The 16,764-nt window shown below is 43.1% G+C and overlaps 1 protein-coding gene across 1 annotated transcript; it reads left to right on the top strand.

Annotated features, from left to right (window-relative positions):
* Nucleotides 1-384: 384 nt before the first annotated feature.
* OVCH2 (ovochymase 2) lies at nt 385-16,294 on the top strand. Its single transcript, XM_032641165.1, has 14 exons — nt 385-472; nt 2,595-2,704; nt 4,580-4,671; nt 6,364-6,536; nt 6,888-6,983; nt 7,210-7,361; nt 8,002-8,191; nt 9,297-9,320; nt 11,001-11,091; nt 11,218-11,342; nt 12,113-12,253; nt 12,633-12,763; nt 15,485-15,578; nt 16,104-16,294. The coding sequence occupies exons 1-14, from the start codon at nt 385-387 to the stop codon at nt 16,292-16,294; spliced, it is 1,698 nt and encodes a 565-aa protein (XP_032497056.1).
* Nucleotides 16,295-16,764: the final 470 nt, after the last annotated feature.

Genomic DNA, 16,764 nt, shown 5'->3' with positions numbered 1-16,764 from the left:
GGGACAACTTTGATATTCAATCCTTTTGTAGAAAGTGGAAACCTGTCACAAGAAGCAAGTAATGTTTGCAAATGGAGGCCTTAGGCACCAACAACTTGGCTAGCCAGATAGACTCTGGGGGAAGCAATGAATGGATGTGGGTGTAATGGGACATGTACTGTTGCTTGAGCAAGACTATGCTTCTGTGGTTGACTCCCCACATCTTGCAAAGATCTTTGCAAGAAACCACATTCAGAAACATCATATGGACATGGTTGAATGCCTCGTGTCTTGGTTAATGAGTAACTTTGTTTTAAGTTGGTATATTGCTGCTCTCACAAGGCTTTCTGTTTTGGTTCTCTTTAGTCTCTCTAAAATTCCAGGGGAAAACTCTTGAGTTTCAAAATGCATATGAGCAAGAATAAGCTCATTTTACTGCTTGGAATGATCTGTTTGGAACAGAGTAAATCTGCAACTCTCTCTCTCCCCAAAGGTAAGTTCCAAATGATCTCTGTAACTACCTTTATCTGAAGAAATAAACTTTGCTGGCAGTGGCTCTCACAGTTCCACTCCATATTCCTTTGGGAGAACAGGAGAGACAAATATATTTTGGAGATCTAATTAGTTTTCATGTAATTAATTTGGATTGCTCTCCTGCAATCATCATATTAAACTGAATAGAACATTAATGGAATACAACTTGGACAAGTTGCACTGATCTGGAGAAAACTGGAATTGTTCACTTATTTGGACACATTCCACAATCCCATCTCCTTTCATGTAGCAAATTCTGGAAATCATAAATTTGGAAGCATTTGTAATCTTTTAAAAAATTATATTGCTGGGAAATATGAAGCATGTTTCCTGTAGTCTATTATTTATATATATATAAATGGTCTTTTTTTCCTCAAGTGACATAATCTGAGAACAGTTCTTGACAGGCTTCTTCACAGTCAGATTTGTACCAGCCTCAAGAATTATCATGTTTTCTATCTTTGCTTCAATTAGTTCAGGAAATACTAAATTTTGTGTCTAAGGTATTTATGATTCAGTCAACAGAAACAGCTAGAAAATAAGCTTTGATTCAATATTATACCTGTATTGGGTTCAGAATCAAAAGACAGTGTTACATCCATGCTTTGTCATTAATTAGCTGTGTATCTCTTTGATTCTTCATTTTCCCATCAGTAATGTGGGGGTCATAGTGCTTGATTCACAGGCAGAGAATGGGGCTTAAATGAGAAGTTATTTGAAAGAGTTTTGTATATTTTAACATATTAATCTAAATAGCTATGCTTTCAAGGATATATTTTCCAGAAAAATCATTTGTTCTTCCTTCCAACTTTTATAAGTGTCTACTGTATGCTAGGAATGTGCTAAACCTTGGAAATACAGAGGTGAATAAAACATAGGGTTTTTTTTTTTTCCTTAAGTACTTCATAGTACAATGAAGGAGACAAACAATTCACTATCATAATACTGCATGGCAGAAACTATAAGAGGGGAGAGGAACTACAGGGGAGAAACACTTAACACAGTTTGAGGAAATCAAGGAAGAGTTCTCAGTTGAAGTGATCTCCAAGCTGAAGAATAGGGATTAGAGAATTCAACTATGTAAAGAAGTGGGGTGATTATGAGACAGGGCATGCTAGGCCCTCCTAGAGAACATGCAGAAAAGAAGGACCTGCAGTAGGGACAGAACATGGACCATCCTTAAATTACCAGGCAGTCTTCAGCATCTTAATCTAGCCCATCTCTTAGCTGAAGAGTCAAAAACAAACAAAACAAAACAAAACAAAAAAAAGCAGAACAAATATTGAGAATAAGTAAGTAAATGCAACTTTTTCAAGGATAAGATCTTTTCCACAGAAAGGAAAGAGTTCTTTCTCCCATTACCTAGCAACCCTTCTACCCTAACACCATTCCGGTGTGTGAATCAGGACACTGTCTTCCCTCTACTCCACTATCATTGAACAACGTGATACTTTCCACTCTTACAGCAAATTAAATCCACTGATCATGGTCAGTGGTGCCTGGCACACAGTCAAAGATCTCAGACTTAGTCTCTTTGGTCAAGCAGAGGAAAAGATGCAAACAAAATTACAGTCTAAGGCAGGCTATAGTATTACCCATTCAACCAATTAATTGAGCAACTTCTATGAATTGGGAACTGCACTAGATACTGTAGATACAGATATTTCAAGATTAAGTTCCTATTTCTGAGGAGCTCACAGTCTGGTGGGGTTGAAAGATAACCATAACAGCATGTGATAAATGTCACAGAAGCACAGAGTGCTGTGAGGAGCCTCTAAGGGGTCAGATGGCTCAGTATCAAAAGGGGACTGTATTTGCACTAACCCAGTGGAGATCTACCTCTGAGGCCCTAGATCTTCATGTCAGAAAAGTAGATCTCTTCATGATATGCACGTCCTATGTGAAAAAGTGGAACAACCCTTGTACCGCAAATCACAGCAAATTCCACAAGTAACTTAAAGCCATTTTATAGTACTGCAACATGCTCCATGTCTTACAGTATTTCTTGCTCAGAAGACTTTCCTGTACCCCTCCGTCCTAAGAGATATCTAATCACTAAATTATTGTCTTTTTTCCCCCAGCTGCCACTTGTGGGCAGAGTCTGGTTAAGTCACGGCCTTTGAATGACCTTAACATTTTCAGTCGCATTGTTGGGGGAAGACAAGTGGAAAAGGGTTCCTACCCTTGGCAGGTGAGTCTCAGGGAACCTTCTCCTGTGGTTGGATTGTGAGCTGTCTCAGGATTGGATCTCTCAGAACCCATGCTGCTTCAGTATGCTCTCTTCTGGCTTAGTTCATCACCAGAGATCTCATGAGTTAGTACAAGGATCCAAGACGCTCCTGATGTCCATCATTTGACTTCTAGAAAAGGTGTGTTCAGAATAGTTACAAGCGCTATTGGCTTGCTCCAAAATTTGGAAATGCCATCCCAAACTTTCAGTCCCTAATGCAAAAACCCCACTTCAAATTTATAATTTAAAAAATAATTTTCTGATTCAATAAATATATTTAAAACATACTTATCTTGTTATAGTTAAAGATGATGAGGGAAGGTGTAGCCATAGGTCTACTTTTATGTTTGGGATGTAAGATTCATACCTATACCATAGAACCCTTCAGGGAATAATCAAGAGTACTGCCTCCGTAGTAGTTAGTGTCCTAAGAATTCTGTCTCAATCTAGTTTCCTGTTCCTCCTATGCCATAGAATGCCTTTGTGCCTCTGCCTTAGCCTATGGCATTTATTGTCTTTGAAAGTCTCCCAATTTTCTTTACCCTGGGAGCCATGCTGTATTCTTGCCTCTTCATTTTGTAGGTAGAACAATAGCTCTTTATTTTTACTTCTCTTGAGTCAGTGAGTCATATTAACTTTTTTTTTTTTTTTTTTTGCGGTACGCGGGCCTCTCATTGCTGTGGCCTCTCCCGTTGCGGAGCACAGGCTCCGGACATGCAGGCTCAGCGGCCATGGCTCACGGGCCCAGCCGCTCCATGGCATGTGGGATCCTCCCAGACCGGGGCACGAACCCGTGTCCCCTGCATCGGCAGGCGGACTCTCAACCACTGTGCCACCAGGGAGGCCCCATATTAACTTTTAGATCAGTGGATATTTGGTAACGATTGGTTGACTGAGTCTGTGTTCAGTGAGATGATGGAATGGCTGAATCATAGTCATTTGATTAACTGATGAATTAATTACCTGGTTTGAAGACTTGATTGATCAAATTCTTAGTTGGTCAGTTGGTTGGCCAGTCAATTCAGAAGTCCATATTCAAATCATAGTCAGGGATGACTCATTGACTTTTACTTACTTGTGCTTTATTCTGTTCTTAGCCTTTTCTCTGTATTAATTTTGTTTTCAATTGCTCATTGAATAATTTTTGTTCAAAAAGGAGACAGTTCTAATAAATTGCTTCTTTTCTAATTTAAACAGTGGAATTAAAAGTATTTGCTTGTACCCTATAAGTCGTGTTGGAGTCAAGCCAAACATCATGAACAGGACAAGCCAAAGATAGAAAATCTGTCGTAGAGACAGATTAAAAATAAGCTTGAAGCAGTTGTAGAGGTCACATAGTTAAAAACTACAAGACAGCTGTAAATCCAGACTCTTTCTCTAAGAGGCTCAGAGGAATTGGAACAGACTTTGGAAGACTTCCTTAGCCCTCACCTTGTCTTTATCCCAAACTTCTCCATCTGGTCTGTTCTGTATCTTATGCTTCTTTTTCTTTCTCTTCATTCACAGATATGATTCATATTGTTAGAGTAACAGATGGTAAACATTATCATGTAAATAAATAAATACCCACAATTTTTATTACCAACTTCCTAAAACCTTATAGCCAATCATCTCAAGTTAACTACCTCTCCTGTGGGCCAGCAGTAGGAATATTCTGGTTCCAGCATTGCTCTTCTTTCTGAGCTATAGTGTGATTGGTTTACCACTTCACAGTCCATGATTTCTGGTATTTATGAGTAAGATATCTGGGTCTCTTTTTCAGAATATGCTCAATCTCCAGGTTTGGGGGGATCCCAGGGCATTAACTTACTCCTATTTAAGGTCTTTGCAATTCAGGTGTCTTTGAAACAAAGGCAGAAGCATGTCTGTGGTGGGACCATCATCTCTGCAGAGTGGGTGATCACGGCTGCTCACTGTGTTGCAAACAGGTATGGAAAGCCCAGCCCATTGATGAAGGTCAGATTACCCTTCTTCTCCCTGGGAATCAGCAGCAATAACTCTATTAAAATATGGAATGGTGTGATGTATGCCTTAGGGGAGAACATGTTAATTGCATAATACAGATAGGGCTCAAGGTCATTGTCCGAGGGTACACAACTTGGTAGAAAACATTCATTCCTTATTTAAAATGGGCTAGAAGTTAATAAAGACTAATATCCAAGTGAGAAAAAAAGCATCCCAAAGATAGAGTTCTGAAAGTTCTCTCCTAGTTTTCTTAAATTTCAGTGAAAAAAAAAAAGCATCCAGTTCATTATGCATCTTAATAAATGGATAAAAGAAAACAAAGGGAGGACAGTAAAACACGAAGAAGGCTCCTGTGTCTTCTTTCCTGTTGACCCTGCCTCTCTGAACTTCACTCTAACAATTTCCGTCTCTTATCCATTTTCTTGTATGCTCCAAATGTTCTACTGTTGCCAGTGCTCTTGAGATTCATAAAGCTGCAATGAAGATTATATATCCCCCATTTGCCCTCTTTCTCCACAAACATCTCCTGGATGTTTACTCAGTGCTGGACACTAGTGGGTATCAAAGATGCAAAGATGACTAAGATATGATTCCTGCCCCCCGAGAGTTGATAGTCTAAAAAAGAGTCAACTGATAATTTCACTGCAATGTGGCAGGTGGTTAGGCTAGAGAGTTGCTATGTATTAGGTTTGGTATTTAATATAGCCAAGAGCCAGGGAAATATACCAAGAGAAAATGATGTCTTTTCCAATTTTGTATAAAATCATCTCTTCTAGATCCCCAGAGATGGCAAGCGCAAAGCTCTTAATCCACCTCAATGCATCCTATCAAGTTCCTTTCAGATAACTTTGCTGCGGGTAGAAGAGGAATAGAATGATGTTTCCCGTGTCATGCTAGATCTCTAAATTACAAACATAAAGGAAGTAGGGGAAGATCCCCACTTCCCATTGCTCTAATCAGTCCCAAAGCCCTGAGTGTGCATACCCTCTGGAACATCAGAGTTACGGTGCTACTACGTCTTTCATGGTATGCATTATGCATCAGATCTCTGACGTTAAAGCAGCATACTTCATGGGAATCACCAGAAACTCCCAAAGGATCTCACCGATATTGAGGCCAGGCCAGCCATCTGGGGTAGCTGAATATAGCTTTAGACCACTGAATTATACTGTATATACACCCTTAGGCATTAAACAAATAACACTGCAAGGTATTCAATTTATCATATTATTGGCTCCATATGAGGCCACTTTTTACTAGTCCCTCACTCACATTGGGAACCTCTACATTTGGAATCATTCTCACTTTCTCTGTTCATCAGCTTCACACCTACATTATCTATCCATGTCTTTTTTTTTTTTTTTTTGCGGTACGCAGGCCTCTTACTGTTGTGGCCTCTACCGTTGCGGAGCACAGGCTCCGGACGTGCAGGCCCAGCGGCCATGGCTCACGGGCCCAGCCGCTCCGCGGCATGTGGGATCTTCCCGGACCGGGGCACAAACCCGTGTCCCCTGCATCGGCAGGCGGACTCTCAACCACTGCGCCACCAGGGAAGCCCCTATCCATGTCATTTTGAAGAAGTCATTTTGTCAACCACTGCAACTGTACTCAGAGGTTCAATGAAATCCATCCATTTTACTCTTTCTTCCTCATAGAAATATTGCATCAACTTTCAACGTTACTGCTGGAGAATATGACTTGAGCTATATAGAGCCAGGAGAGCAAACCCTCACCGTTGAAACCATCATCATACACCCAGATTTCTCTACCAAGAAACCAATGGATTATGATATTGCTCTTTTGAAGATGGCTGGAGCTTTCCATTTTGGTAAACATTTGAAGCTCACTCTGAATTGTCTACCCCATGTGCTCCAGAACTTCTGTTCCATAGCACATTCCCTACAGTATAAGTTATGTAGCATATGCCCAAGAATTCTGAATCATGTACTTTGAGATAGGAATTTGAGCTGGAGGCTCCCCTACCTGAAATCCTCTTGGCTTGTGGCTTTAGACATAGGATCATGTGGAGTCAGTCACTTTGTTTCACAAGTAACCCCTGGAGGTGCCAGACAGAGATATCACGAGTTCTTTGGGAACCACCCAGATGCCAGTTGGTGAGTGGCTTATGGTATCCTCTCCTCCGTGAATGAAACAAGCCCTGCCTTGCTCTTTTCTGCAGACCAGTCTGTGGGACCCATGTGTCTTCCAGAGCCAGGGGAACAATTTGAGCCTGGATTTATTTGTACAACCACAGGCTGGGGCCGCTTGAATGAAGGTAAGAACTCCTACGCTCGTATCAGAAGTTTCTGGTTGGTAATCAGAAAAGAGAATTTTTAATCTATTTTAAAAAGACAGTTGTGTAGACATTTTAAAAATAGAGACTATCACATTGTGCTTCGAAATTCAAATCTTTCCAAAAGACGCAGGCCTGAATGGGGCATCTTCAATGCAGAAAAGGTGAAAGAGTGCCTTGCTGGGGTTCTCATTTCTGTGTTTTCTAGGTGGCGTCGTCCCACAAGTCTTGCAGGAAGTGAACCTGCCCATTTTGACCCAGGATGAGTGTATTACAGCTCTATTGACCTTACAGAAACCCATTAGTGGGCGGACCTTTCTCTGCGCAGGCTTCCCAGATGGAGGAAGAGATGCATGTCAGGTAGGCAGGAACGGTTGGGCTGACAGGTCCCAGGCAGGGCTTCCCTCAGCTTTGTCATCAGATGAGGGGCTGAAAGAAGGCTGTAGGCAAGCCTGGACTCGGGAAAGAAGGATCAGGACTGAAAAGGGAGGTCAAGTCAAAATAGAGGACAGTTTAAACAACGTGTTTTTAGCAGAGACTGTGCTTTCAGAGGAGATCTTCTGCTCTTTCCAAAAGACCAAATAATGGAGATGATGCCAACAATGAACTCGGGTACTCCGGCCCTGAAGGACAGGTGATGCTTTCCTACTTAGAGATTTCCAGTTTGTGTATAATGGGAGCTTTCTCTTTCCCTGCATCCTTCCTGCTGACCAAACTTGAGGTTGATTTGACTACTGGACAAGACTTTTCTGAGTCTGTAGGATGAGACAGGAGAAGGAAACAATCTGATATCTGACGAAAGCTTAGGATGGGGAAGAAGGAGGTGGACTTGGTAGGCTCCAATGGTATTTGAGGATTGACTGTGAATTGTGCTGGCCTATTCTCCCAGGCCCCTGAGTCCAAAGTATTAGAAGTGAAGAGATTCATTAATCCTCATCTAGCGCCTTTGTGGGGCACAGACACTGACAATGACAGTAACAGCGATCTTTTCTCCCTACAGGGAGACTCAGGAGGCTCCCTCATGTGCCGGAATAAGAAAGGGACGTGGACTCTGGCTGGTGTGACTTCCTGGGGTTTGGGCTGTGGTCGAGGTTGGAGAAATAATCTGCAGAAAGCTGATCAAGGATCCCCTGGGGTCTTCACAGATCTTACTAAAGTGCTTCCCTGGATCCACAAACACATCCAAATTGGTAATCAAGCCAGAACATAAGGTCAAGAAGCTAGGGAAAGAGAGAGCATAGCAGAGTCTACACAAGTCAGGACCACTGAGCAGACAACCTCTGCTTCTGTTCTTAGTGTCTCGCATAAGGACTGTGGTATTTACTGAGTCTCAAACAAGGGTAAACTATGATGTGTGGTACAGTGTACAAATATTCAATGAAACGTGAATACATCCATCCTAGACTTTGTCAAGTTTGCCTTTAATTGAAACTGTCTCACTGCTTCTCAACTCTGCTAGCAAGATTCAGCAAGCTATATAGCATGGATCAGTGGTTATCAATGAGGGGAAATTTTGCCCCCCACGGGACAATGTCTGGAGACATTTTTGGTTGTCACAACAGGGGACAGGGGTGCCACTGGCATCTAGGGGGTGGGGGCTATGGATCCTGCTAAGCGTCCTGCAGTGCACGGGACAGCCCCCCCTCCCACAGCAAAGAATGATTTAGTCCCATATGTTAGTAATGTTGTGGTTGAGAAGGCCTGGCATAGAGCCAGGTACCATAAGTCTGAAAAGGCCAGGGTCTATAAACGTCCTTCTACCAGATTCACCAGTGAGTTAATTGAAACTTCATTTTTGCCTCCAAATCCAACTTAATTGTTTTCTTAACTGGTGGCTTCCAGCCTAAAATAGGACTTCTATTCTTTCCCAAAGGGGTTAATTCAAATTAGTTCAGGAAGAACCTGGGTTTGTGTTCAAGTATATGGTACACTAGCAGGTTTCGGAGTCCTCCGTTCAACTTGTAGCTGTCCAGCAGTTGTGGGTGTGTTATTTCCATCTCTAGCCTCCCTTTTCATGAAAAATTAGAGGGGTAGACCAGATGACCTCTTCTTGCTTTGTGTAATCCCCAAGCTAAGCAGCCCACTTAATAAAGAGTGAAATCATCTTCTTAAAGCACAAAGGCCACTTTGCTGCTTTGTCAATTTATCCCTTCTGTTCTTTCCACAGATTATATTTTCATTAGTTGCAAATTGACTTAACAACCTCTGCACTTTTGAGCCAGGGAGATGCTAACTTCTTGAAATATTGTTCAGGATATCACAACCTCGAATTGCATCTTTCTTTTTCTTTCCCAGGGAAGCTGAGAAAGCACTCCAGAGGTGGGTATTTCCTGTAGCCTGTTCTTCCAGGAGCATGAATTAATCTCTAGGATTTCTGAATATCGGTTCCTTTATAATCAAAAGTCTTCCTCTGCAAGAGCTCTCCATAATCACTAGGTATAAAACCATCACTAGGAGCACCCACAGCCATTCATCCCCAGCCACCAGGAGCGCCTCATTCCCTCTGAGTTCACTTGTCAATCCAGAGCTCCAGTTCAATTCAGAAAACAGTTGGCAAATCCCAGATTTGGATCCAAGACACAAGGGAGGAGGTGGGACATGGCAGATGTGGTCCGGAAGCTACACACCTTGTCCTGAAAGAATAGGGGACTCGCCCCCAGGGTTACATTGCAGGTCTGAAATGAATTCACTCTGTGACTTTGGGCAGGCTCCTTCCTACCTCTGAACCTGAGTTTCCTCATCCAAAAAGGAAAGAGTTTGGGCCAGGTGGTCTCAAAGGCATCTTTAGCTCAAATCTTCAGTGGTTCTGTGAGTCTGTGGAGCTATCTCCAAAGAGCAAAGTGGAAAAAGAGTACCCTGAGAGCTCAGAGGAGTGAGTGGCTGCTTCTAGCTGGGGGAAAAAAAAAAGACAACGGAGGCTTTGGAGCACAGACATCTTTTAAGCTTAACATTAAAGAAAAAAGGATGAGTAGGATTTTGTCAGGTGGAAATGGGATATAGGTAAGGAAAAATACTCCAGCTCAAGGAGTCATCCTTATCAGAAGATGGATACTAAAATATGGAGATATGAAAATTTAGGATGTAATAGAGACCCAGTAAGTCAATCAGTTGAAGTGTAGGCTATGTGATGAGTTTTTATGAGGGAGAAGATTAAACGGGTAACCTGAGAACAAAATATGGAAACTTTGAACACCACTCAAGAAAATTTTGACTTTATTGAGTAATAGGAAGCTAATTAGATAAACGGATTAGAGCTATACTTTAGTGCTATGAGAACGGCACATAGGGGATAAATTGGAGAGGAAAATACCGATAATTCAAGGTGGACTTATGAGATTATGCATTAGTTCAAGAGACAAGAATATAATGCTTGAACGAGGGCAATGGCCAGAGAATGAAAAGGAGGCATAGAAACAGGATGAATTAGGCCAGGATAGTCACTAAGGTTACGAGTGGTGAGGGAGGGAAGGAATGAAGGATGACACCAAAGTTCTGAGCATGGAAAGCTAAGAAAAGGGCACATAAGCTAATCAAATCAGAAGTGGAAGCAGTTTTGCAGACTGAGAGGAAGTCCCTTTGTAGCATGTTAAGTTTCAGGGGAGATACCTAGGAGATGGTTGAAAAATCAAGTTCAGGTAGAGATAACAGTTGAAACTGATGGTGTGAATGAAGTGGATCAGAGGGCTCGTGTAGAGAGAAATGAAAACTAAGAATAGAAAATAGGGAATACCTGCATCTATAGAGTGGAATTATGGGGTCAAAGAAAGAAGAGTAAAGAAGAAGAAATCTTAGAATCTCAAGGTTAGGCAGGATCTACAAGAAACGAAAAATAAGGCATCATCGAAGCCAAGATAGCAAAAGATTTCATGTCTCCACGAAAGGAAGCGTGTGTAAAGAAGAACCAGGAGGCCGCAGTGTCTGTACCGGTTCTGGAGGGAAAGGGCTCTTGTGGCTATAGCCATCACGGTTAGCGCTGATTAGCGTGGCTTTCCCTCCCAGCCGCATGCAGTGAGCAGGACCGTGTGATCAGAGCATCAGAAGGGGAGCTGCACTTCCCAGAAAGCCCCTTCCTGTATTATGAGAGCAAGCAGTGAGTAGCCCCCGCTGCCTCCCCTGCCCTCGACTCCCACCTCCAGTTTGACTCTGCCCCACTCATTGGACTGTGACAGTCGCTTTCCATCTAGAAATAATACCCTCTCAATGTATCTACCTTCAGACTGTGTGTCTGGACCCTGTTTGTACCAGAGGGAATGCACGTGCTCCTCAATTTTTCCCACTTCGATGCAGAGTCTTGTCACCACAATTACCTGTCAATATATTCTTTAGAAGACACACTTATTGGTGAGTGGATTTTCACATTGTCAAATGGACACTAGTGCTAGGAGGACTTAATGGGGCCTGGTTACAATATGTCTGGCCCTGAGGCATCTATAAGTACCACACTTCCTGTCTCCAATTTTGAGACTTAGAATTGACAGTGGAAAGGAACAAAATCTGAGCCTGTGTGAGGGCTGTAAGGGCCACAGTACAATTCACTTACAGCATCTGCTGCCCATGGAAACAGGCTTCCTAGACTCATTTGCCAGACCTGGAGCCCATCAGGAGTAAAATGTAGACACATAGCAGTGCCTCTTGGGGCCTCCCTGGCAGAATGCTGCTCTCCTAAGCATGAAAATGACCTTTACCTGCCTCGTCCAGTTCAGAAGGAAGGTACCAACAGATAGCCACAAGGAGGAGATAAAGGTTACTTATACAAGAAACAGAAATGGAGGAGTGTTTCTGTGGTTCTAAACTGCAGGTGATTTTGCCCACCCCCTCCCTCCCCCAGGAGACACTTAGCAATGTCTTAGAAGCATTTTTGGTTATCACAACGAGAGGGAATGTTACTGGCATCCAGTGGGTAGAGGCCAGGATTGCTGCAAAACATCCTACAATGTGCAGGACAGCCTGAACACCAAGAACGTTCCAGTTCAAAATGTCCGTAGTGCTGAGGTTGAGAAACCCTGACTTAGACAAGCCTGCACTATCACGAAAGTTCAGTTCCCCATAAGTCTTTTCATGGGTGCTGTTTTCTAGGCTCTGAACCAAAACTCTTCATTCTTATGTTGCAGGGAAGTTCTGTGGAAACAGCCTGGCTTCATCGGTTCTTGTTGGCTCCAATGCTATAAGGCTGAGGTTCATCTCTGATGCCACAGATTATGCTGTTGAGTTTAATCTCACGTATAAAGCTCTTAAACCAAACTACCTTCCTGGTAAAACCGTTTGCTTTTATCACACACTATGCATTCCTTTTGCAGAAATTGAGGACCCATAGGAATGAGATGAGGGGTAGGGAGCCCCCCACCCAAGGCCCACTGAGCTCCATAGCAGAGAGGAGCTCAAGGCAAGTGAGATGCAGGGTGCAGGGGCTCCTTCTGCAGTCCTGCTAAAGCGTGTTTGTTGCCTACCCAAGTGAGCTGAGAGGACCTGATGAGTTCTCGAGAACCAGAGCGCAGACCTCTCCCCCTTCTTGATGGCTCTGCCTTAAGAGTCAGTTCAGACATCACTTGTGGGAGACACAAGGGGGAAAACAAAGACGATCCCTCTGTGCGCGGTGATGCCATTGTTTGGACGTTCTCCCTTGTGTTGCAGAGTCAGGCTGCAGCTCCTTAACTATCCTTTTTGAAGAAGGCCTCATACAGAGTCTTCACTATCCTGAAGACTACAGCAACATGGCCAGCTGCAACTGGGTTTTTCAAGCCCCCAAACATCACCTCGTTAAGGTACCGACCCTGGTTACCCTTACTTTGCTGAGGATCTCCAGAGAATCGCTCACATAAACACCATGAGGACAGACGTTTTATCTGATGTATCTGCTGCTCTATCCCTAGTACCTAGAACCTAGCACCTGGCACACAAGTTTCTTGATAAATATTATTGACACTGGTTGACTAACAGACTAGCCTATTCTCTACTGTAACTACCCACACTTACCGCTAGGTGGCAACTGTGTGCTTTACATTTTGTTGAAATGTGGCCTTAATCTTTGTACCAGGTAACTTGTTTCATCAGTGTCTAGTCCTTTCTAGAAACAAGCATTTCTTCCTTATTAATTAAACTGCTAACAAAACAGTTTGTGGAGAGTGGATAACAAAAGTGCAGTGCAGAACAGTTTCAGGGACTGGCATAAGGTGTAGCAGGAGGAGTGGTGGAAGGCGAGGCTGAGATGGAAGTATGGAGGGCTTTGAATGTCAGGATACAGAGTGTATTCAGCCTTTGATTCGTGGTGTTTGTGACCATTTGTGTGTTTGTTCAGTTAACACTAGTGGGCCATCTGCAGAAATGCCTTCAGGTAGATGACACTGCAGTCAGGGTGAGGTTGGAATTAGGCATTATTTAGAAGTCTTTCTCTTAAAATAATAATTGAAAGCAAGAGAGTATATGGAGACAAAGTAAACTATAAAATATCGGGTAAGGAGTAAGGGTGAACAAGACCTCAAAGTTCTTGTATATTTAAGAGTCCAAAAGAGATCTGAGACCCAGGAATAGAACCAAATTGGTGCAGTGTTAATGACAGTCCAGAGAATGAAGCCTTTAATTCAAAACACAAAACAAAACAAACAAACAAACAAAAAGGTATGGCCAATAGGTTGGATTTCCCACAGCAAGTTAGAGTTTAAAGAGAAAGAGGAGCACCTCCCTCCCTCCCTCCATTCCTTCCATTCTCTCTCTCTTTCTTGATAGATCTTGATCTCCTTCCTTCTTTCTCTCTTCCTTCTGCAGAGAAACCATTGTACAGCTCTGAAACCTTTTGTTCTATTCAAATGTGCTTTTAAATGTTAACAAAGTAAAAAGACAAAACTTTTTTAAAAAATAAAGAGAGGGAGGACTAAGCACCCGTTATACAGTCCCCACCTCATCCCCCAATAAAAAGGTAGAAGAGTTGGGATGGACAATTGAACAGTAGAGAGGAGGTGGGGGAGGTGTCATCTGAAAGGTCAGGTGAAATCAGATGTTAGGTGCAGAAACAAGATCACACAGGAGAAGGAGACACGGAGTAAGTGAGACAAGTGTAGCTGTTGTCTTTCTAAAAGTTTCTGAAACCCAAACAGAGTCAAGGCAGACCGTTCAGGATGAAGCAGGATTAAGGGAAACTGTGTTACTGACAGAGGAGAAAAATCTTAAGTATGAGCGTACGCCTGGAAGGAGGAAGAAGACAAAATTTAGTTGAAAATCCGAACATATCAGAGCTAGAAGTGATTCAAAAGCATCTATGCAATAAAATACCCTGAGTGCTCTGCATCCGTGAAAAGATGCACTCACACTCGGCCAGTGACAGCACCATCCTGCAGGACCCATCCGGGACGGTCATTTGTAAGTTGGTAGGACAAGTCGTAACTATGTGCACACCATTTGACTCGAAGAGAAAAGGGTCTTTTTAAAATTATTATTATTATTCATAAATTTTATTTCTCTACAAGTTACATTTACCAACTTCAAACATTTTAAATTCTAAATATTATTGATATTAAAGGAACAGGTATATCTGACTTTTAGAAATATTTTAAGTTTTCTTGTAAGTTATTTATTATAGGCATTCTAGATCCCCTGTGATGGAAATTTCTGGTTTAAAAAAGATTTATGGGGGCTTCCCTGGTGACGCAGTGGTTGAGAGTCTGCCTGCCGATGCAGGGGACACGGGTTCGTGCCCCGGTCCAGGAAGATCCCACATGCCGCGGAGCGGCTGGGCCCGTGAGCCAAGGCCGCTGAGCCTGCGCGTCCGGAGCCTGTGCTCCGCAACGGGAGAGGCCACAACAGTGAGAGGCCCGCATACCACAAAAAAACAACAACAAACAAACAAACAAAAAGATGTATGTAATTTTCCTTCTTTTCTTAAAACCCTTTCCATAAGACACAATGGCCAGAGTAACCAAAAAGGGTCTATTTCCAGAAAGTATCCCAGTAAGGGTTTAAGAAATGTTTGAACGGATCCTGTTTCTGACACGTCTCCTTCTCCCCATGTCTCGTTCACCATGAATCATCCTTTCCCTCCACTTCTGTCCTAGCCACGCAGGCCTGTGTCTTTTGCCAAGTGCTCGGGCTCCATTGAATCCGCGTCATTTGTGCATAAAATATCTAAGCTGCTACCTCATCATTTCTGTCTCCCACTGCTCCTCTCAATTAGGGCTATCAGATTGCTCAAATGTTGTTCTTTGCTGTTTCTTTGCTCCTCCACGGAGGGAACTGGGGAGCTCAAATATTTGCACATTTCCCCACCCTTCTATTCAGCCTGTAATTGGGTGCTTAGATGTTTCAGAGGGTTTGGGAGCCTGTGGTTTAGCATCATTTCCTAAGTCATATAACCCACTCATGAATGCCCCGTTACATTTCTCATCTAAGGTCATGCTGTAGAGCAAGTTGAACAATCCAAACTCCTCTCCTTGATCAAAATGAGGTAATGCATTCATATTGTTTACTCTGGATGTAACATGGAGTCTTCTCAGCTTTCCTTTCAGAACCTGGAAGTAGAAGAAAGTGGAGATTGCACTTCCGACTATGTGAGCCTGCACAGGGCTGTAGAAAGGAAGAAAGAAGTAGGTTTGTGTTCCCTGGGAGCCTCGGCTTCCCTGGTTTGCATTTGGACCCAGTCCTTCTTGGGACTCCTTTTAGGGAATGTGGCTCAGTGTTCCTTCATTCCCCTGCACCATCTCCATCACGTCCTATGCTCCCACCACCTCTCCTCCTTCTCCACCATCAGGGGCGGGAAGAGCTTCAGGGAGAATCGAGGAAGAACGATTTGATCAGAAAATGCGGAAGGCTCACAATGAACTAGGGGTCAGAGGGGAAAGTGACACTGAAATAAGCCCTGTGGCTGGAACAACTTCCCTTAGTGGCATTCCCAGTGGGAGTGTTTGGGAGATAAACAGAATTGAAATGTTGGTGGGGTTAAATACACAGTACAAAGGAGCACTCTGCCTTTCTATTTTGGAAATGAATTGTGACATACACTGGAAAGGTTTATTTCTTAACAGTTACCTGAAGGACAATTGTTTTCTTCTATCCAATGCCGCGTCTGTTTGCTGGGCCCTTGACCACGTCATGCCGGGGCTGGGCTTGAACCAGCTCGACTGTGTGGCTTTGTTGTCCCCACCCCTGTGGTGAGCATCTCCAGGGTGATGTCCGTCAGCTTCCAGTCCGATGAAAACATGACCTTCAGAGGCTTCCAGGCTACAGTCTCCTTCGTTCCTAAAACAGGTAAGAAGATTGAGGCACCAACTCCTCAGGTCTCAAGTCTCATCCTCCTGCTCTGGTAAAAAGGGCAGCATTTAGAGACCAGCACGGATATAATCAACTCGTGATTCACTGAATCTGGGAACCCTGAACCACTGCTCCTGGGGAAATTCAGAGTTAGGGGCCTCTCAGCCTCTGCTTTTATGTGGGTTTCTGTTTCAAGTCACCTTATTTAATATACATTGCTGATTCATTAACACCGAACTCATGGTCAATACCACTATAACTCACGCCTGAACAAAGCTTATCCATCACGTGTATTTTCTCTGTAAGGCACAACCCAGACTTTTTGCCCTTAGGAACACTAGATGGCACTTCAGCACTATGTTTAGGGCCATTGCGAACAGCAAAATCACCAACACAAAGCGCAAAAATGTAAAAAGCAAAACAAAAAGTGGCGCTAACAGACCACAGGAAGGACGCTTGTTTATAGTATGAGAGCTGAAACAAGAGGCAGAGTGTGGCCTCACTAGACCTCAGCCAGGACATGTGA

The sequence above is a fragment of the Phocoena sinus genome, chromosome 8 (assembly GCF_008692025.1).
Source record: "Phocoena sinus isolate mPhoSin1 chromosome 8, mPhoSin1.pri, whole genome shotgun sequence".
In the NCBI taxonomy this organism is placed as follows: Eukaryota; Metazoa; Chordata; class Mammalia; order Artiodactyla; family Phocoenidae; genus Phocoena; species Phocoena sinus.
The sequence above is the reverse complement of the archived record's forward strand: the minus strand, read 5'-3'. Positions and strand labels throughout refer to the sequence as shown.